Here is a 5,526-nt window from a genome sequence, read left to right on the forward strand (position 1 = left end):
AAAAAAAAAAAAAGAAAAAAAAAAAAAAAAAAGAAGCCACCAAAAAAGAAAAAAAAAAAGAAAAAAGCCACCTTGTAAATTAAATATAGCTGTTCACACTGAAACGATGTCAAAGTCGGGGGGGGGGAAAAGCAAATGGAGGCATTAAGACATTAAAGATTTAATGCAAACTCGTTGGTGATTTACATATGCGCAGTCCCACTTGGCCAACTCTAACGAAGCCGACTGCTTTGAGGAAGGTTCCTTGGTGTGTTTTACCCCTGAGCCAAAGCCCCTGAGGGAGGTGAGGGAGGTGTTTAGGCTGTTATTATAGGTCCGGATGTTACCTATAGAATCACAGAATGGTTTGGGTTGGAAGGCACCTTAAAGCCCCCCCAGTGCCACCCCCTGCCCTGGGCAGGGACACCTCCCACCACACCAGGTTGCTCCAAGCCCCCTCCAACCTGCCCTTGAACCCCTCCAGGGATGGGGCAGCCACAGCTTCTCGGGGCAACCTGGGCCAGGCTCTCACCACCCTCACACCAAACAAGTTCTTCCCCACATCTCAGCTCCATCTCCCCTCTTGCAGGGTCAAACCCTTCCCCCTCCTCCTAGGGCTCCCCTCCCTCATCCAGAGTCCCTCCCCATCTCTCCTGGAGCCCCTTGAGGGACTGGAAGGGGCTCTGAGGTCTCCCCGGAGCCTTCTCTTCTCCAGGCTGAACCCCCCAACTCTCTCAGCCCCCCCTCCCAGCAGAGGGGCTCCAGCCCTCCTAGCATCTCTGTGGCCTCCTCTGGCCTCTTCTGATGCTGAGGACTCAAAAACTGGACACAATACTCCAGGTGGGATCTCCCCAGAGCAGAGCAGAGGGGCAGAATCCCCCCCTGGCCCTGCTGGCCACACTGGGGGGGATGCAGCCCAGGATGAGGTGGACTTTTGGGGCTGCCAGCTCACATTGCTGGCTCAGTTTGAGCTCCTTATCTTGTAGCTCGACAGAATCAGAGCTGCTTTGGGACTCTGGGGTGTCTTCCCATATACAGCCCGTACCATGGAGTCTGCTCCCATCCATCTCCTGGAGCAACGACCCCCCATCTTCTCATCTGCAGAGATGCTGCACCTCAAAACCATGCCTCAGCACTGGGCAACCATCATCATTTCTTGCGGCAATATTATCGATTCTTTGGCATTAGGAGGAGAGGCTGTGGAAGCAAACTTTGCATATTTTATATTTCAGGAGTCCCTGAAACAACTCATTGGTAGTAGTGCAGAGCCGCGCTACACTCTCTGAACTGATATTATAAAATAAGAAAAAAAAAAAAAAAAGGGCTAAAATGTGCCGAAATTGTAATTTATTGCGGTATTAATATTGTTGAACACTTAAAATTGTTACATTGTTATTTTCTGATTGGGAGTTTTATGCCTAGGCTTTTTAAAACGGTACATTAATCTCTGAATAAAATTTGTCTTGCAAATGACATATTAATAGAAAGTTAGGAACAAGTGTGGGTCTTTGAGTGTGTTTTATATAACAGTTTATATGTTCGGTGCAGATCAATGACATGCTCTCTAGAGCTAAATGCCATTAATCCATTTACAGCCGCTCGTTGCAATGAAGAGAAATTACCATTGGAAGAGCCGATCGTACGTTAAGGAGAATTTCTCTGCTTTCTCTGCTCTGCCTAGTCTTATGTTTTGAAAATGCCTTTGCGAGTGTTCGGAGCCAATCTTTCTTTCTTCCCTTTATTTTTTCCCCCTTACAAGGAAGGGGTTTGGCAGCAGTTGGGGTGCTGGTGGCCTTGGAGGTGGCCCCACATGGTGCCGACCTGGTGGCCATGGCCACCCCTGCCCCATGGTGGGGGTTGTCTCATCCTCACCCCCCTCAAAAGCGATGTGTTTCTGCAGCAAACGTGTGGCAGATATGCCATGCAGAAAAACAGAGGTAGTTAACGGGTCGTTTTGGTGGAGGGTGGTTGCCCGTAGGTGCAAATAAATGAATTATAGGGCAGCGCAGTCAGTTAAAAAAAAAAAAAAGAGGATGCTGGCATTTAAAGAGTTGATGTATGAAAAAAACGTGCTGGAACTTACTGTTAAATCTAAAATACATATGGCTAGTGCATGTTCAGTCTGAAGAACGTGTCTCTGCCTTAAATATGTAAAGGGGGAGACGGGAGATTCCCGACTGGCTGACGGTGCAGCCAAAATGTCAGATTATTTGAAATAAAGTCCCATTATAGAGTCAGGTACGACTCCACCAATGCACTTACGTATTTCGCTGCGTGGTAGTTTCTTTTTTCTTCTTAAAGAATGAAATAAACCGTGCGGGCGAGGAACAGCACAGTCATTTGAAGTTCACTGGAAATATAGGAGGACATCGTGTTTCCTGTCCTTATGTTAAACTTGGCATATTGATTTTTTTTTGCACAGCTTGCAGCATGGAAATGTGATCTACAGCGATGGCAAGGCAGGCTAACCACATGTGAATTTGTTAAGTACTGCTGGATTAGCAGGAGTCATCGGGCTGTGCAAGCGGGGGGACTTGACTTCTGTAACTCTTTATTTATGACTTAATCAATTAAAATAACAAGTTTTGATTTTATTGGCTGTAAATAAATAGGCACAAATCATCTGCAGAAGCTATTGTTTTGTGTGCTGGCCTGTTTTCACGACCTAAGTTAGCCGCAGGAGGCAGGCGGGCTGGAGTTGGAGTTAAGGGGTCGAATATGTGAGGATTCAGCAAATGTAGTTGGCTGCTGGTTTTTTTCGATCAGCACAGAAAATTCGGGAGGGCATAGCAACTTCCTCAACTTGCGGGGTTTTTCGTCTAAATTGCTTTTCTTCTTTGTGTATTCTTCACCTGCTCAATCTTTTGTTCCCTTGGTGTTCAAAGATACCAAGATTATGGAAGCCACCACTGCTGCCGCCCTGCATTTAACTTTGGTTGGGGGTTCTTCTGAGGTGGGGCTGGCTCACTCCTCTCTCCACGTTATTAAAACCTCCTTAAACACCTCCATTATGCCATTCACCTTGTTCGACTTCAAAGGGCAGGTTTTCCGTGGTCTCTCAGAAATGCTAATACCTGTGGTTTTTCTTTGGTTTGTTTTTTTTTTGTTTTTTTTTTTCCCCACCTTTATGAAGTTATCTGTTTGCTGTTGGGTTTCGGGGACCGCTCTGCAGCTCCAGGATCAAAACCATGAGGTGCCCGAGAGAAAGACAAAGGCTAAAGATGCTTCATTACCATCCACCTTTTGAAACTTTCTCCACACACACACCCTGAAAAAAAAGAAAAAGAGAAAAAAAAAATTAAATTGAGGTTATTTCAGGGGAAAGCAAAGTTGAGGCTATTCCTGAAGAAGCTCTTGAGTGCAGGCTCACCAAGTCCCTCAAGAAAACGATGTGGACGGACGCCTGGCTTATCACTCGGAGTTTATGGGGAACTAATCTGTTCAAAATGTTTGGAATAAGCTAAAACCTGGCTTGCTCATCTAATGAAAAAAGGTCAAAAGAGAGAGGAAAGTGCCACTGGTTTGTGTTAGGTGACACTGTGCCCTGCTTGTCTAATTTGATTACACAGAGCCACTGAAGCCCCAGGCAAAGCTGATTTTAGCTATAATCAGCTTCTTAACCTTTTGAGAACTAACGTAAACACTACCTACCAGTGGTTAATTATGTTGCTCTGCTACATACAACAAAGTGCAGAGGTAAAAGTGTAGAACTGCAGTAACACGTGTTGTGACAAGATCACTCTGGGGGATTACAGCCCCCTGTGCTTTATCTGTACTCACTGATTTCTTGCTTAAAAAATTAAAAATGGGCAAGGAGCAAGGGGCATAGGTTTATCGGTTTCAGGACATGTTGCCCCCATTGTGATGCTGCCTCATCTCAAAGTCCTCTTACCTTCAGAAGGGGAGACCTAGTGTGAGTTGGATCGCTGTGGTTGTGGATATGTTATTTTTTTTAATTAGTTTGGATTAACTTTGTTCTAATCATTCACTTGTACTAAACCCTACGTGTTCCCTTCCTCTATGAGGAGCATCTTCCACAAAGTTTTGTAAGTTCTTTGGTAGATGCAGATGTGTCCATATGAGATACCCATCTTGAGGTTCGAGAAGTGGGATGAGTTTTATTTTCATATTTTGCTTGTACATATTAGGCAAGAACCAAAAAGCTGAAACACAAAAAAAAGGCTCTCTGCAGGACTGTGTATCCTAATTCCCCATGTGCTTTAGTTCATAGACTTACTCTATGAAATTTGCATTTCCATGAACTTCAAAACTTTTAGGAGGCTTCTAAGCCAATGGACTTTTGGTGTATTTTGTATTTTCCTCACCCATTGCTGGTCCATGATGTTTTTTTAAGGAAGCCTCAATCTACTCCTCTTCATACATACTTGCTACCCCTATATACTTGCCGCTTGGAGGTAGCAAGTTGCCTCTTTTTGGATTTTCCACTCTAGATCTGGAGTACACTTACTGTACTCTTTCTGTGTCCCACTGTTTTTGTCAGCAGTGACTCTGATCAGCATCGTTCTTCTCCAGCAGCCTGCTCAGAGAAGCACCCATAATGAATTATCGTTAATGAACTTCAGCATTAGTGTGGGTGTTGTGCTAGCCTCGTGCTACCCCTGTGCTCCACGGTATCTCAGGGGGCATCACGGAGCTGGACCACCAACTCTCAGGACCGTCGGTGCCTTCTGCTTAGGTGCTTCCCACCAGAATTCCTGGTGTGTGCTGGGATAGCTGGTAGATCAGCAGGGTTGTGGGTACAGCAGGGAAATAGGTCAACCCTTGCTTAATTGAGATAGCTGTTTTATTAATTACTATAATAACTACAGTTAGTGAAGCAATAATACTGAAGAAAACACAGCTTACACAAAAAATAACAACACACACACACACACACAAAAATATCTCTGACCACAAAGTTGTGATAATGTGGTTGTGTAGAAGGTGAGAGTTGGTTTCCGTTTCTTGCAGGCAATAGCTGTGAGGTTTACCATACACATATGTGTCCGTGTCAAGGTGTGTTGAGAGGAAATTGAGCAGACTGCTAGCTTTTGGGCATCAGACAGGTGGCCGACTCACTTTGCTGGCTCCAAGTGTGGTGGTGAGCGGACCCTCAAGGTTTGGACATCAGTGAGAAATAGCTCATAAGCCTCTGAACGCGGTACTGAGTCATTCTTCATCTCAGGCTCCATGGTTTTCTCCAAGAAAGGCTTATGCATAAAGAAACTGAGGCTCACCATGACCCCTTTGGGTTTCTTGCAAACCTTTGGACAGGCCACTTCGTGTGGCCACTGCATTTCCCACAGGAGGCTTGCCAGGGAGGTTCTTCAGGTACAAAGATCATAGAATCATAGAATTGTCCAGGCCGGAAGGGACCTCCAAAGGTCATCTAGTCTGACCCCCCCGCAGTCAGCAGGGACACCCCCAACTAGACCAGGTTGCCCCATCAAGCCTCTCCTTGAATATCTCCAGGGAAGGGGCCTCAACCACCTCCCTGGGCAACCTGTTCCAGTGCTCCACCACCCTCCCAGTGAAGAACCCTCTCCT

At 45.7% G+C, this 5,526-nt stretch overlaps 1 protein-coding gene across 3 annotated transcripts in view; it reads left to right on the forward strand.

Annotated features, from left to right (window-relative positions):
- The window catches only part of FAM172A (family with sequence similarity 172 member A), a 366,710-nt gene that overhangs the window by 293,941 nt on the left and 67,243 nt on the right, over positions 1-5,526 (forward strand). The window contains exon 10 of one of the 3 annotated variants that reach the window (XM_014936847.1): positions 2,402-2,454. The exons of the other annotated variants lie outside the window; for them this stretch is intronic. Within the exon in view, the coding sequence (XP_014792333.1) occupies positions 2,402-2,421 (20 nt within the window). The 3' untranslated portion in view covers positions 2,422-2,454. Of the gene's footprint in view, positions 1-2,401; positions 2,455-5,526 lie in introns of those variants that run through there. 3 annotated transcript variants of the gene reach the window in all.

The sequence above is a fragment of the Calidris pugnax genome, unplaced genomic scaffold (genome assembly GCF_001431845.1).
Source record: "Calidris pugnax isolate Ruff unplaced genomic scaffold, ASM143184v1 scaffold40, whole genome shotgun sequence".
Lineage (NCBI taxonomy): Eukaryota > Metazoa > Chordata > Aves > Charadriiformes > Scolopacidae > Calidris > Calidris pugnax.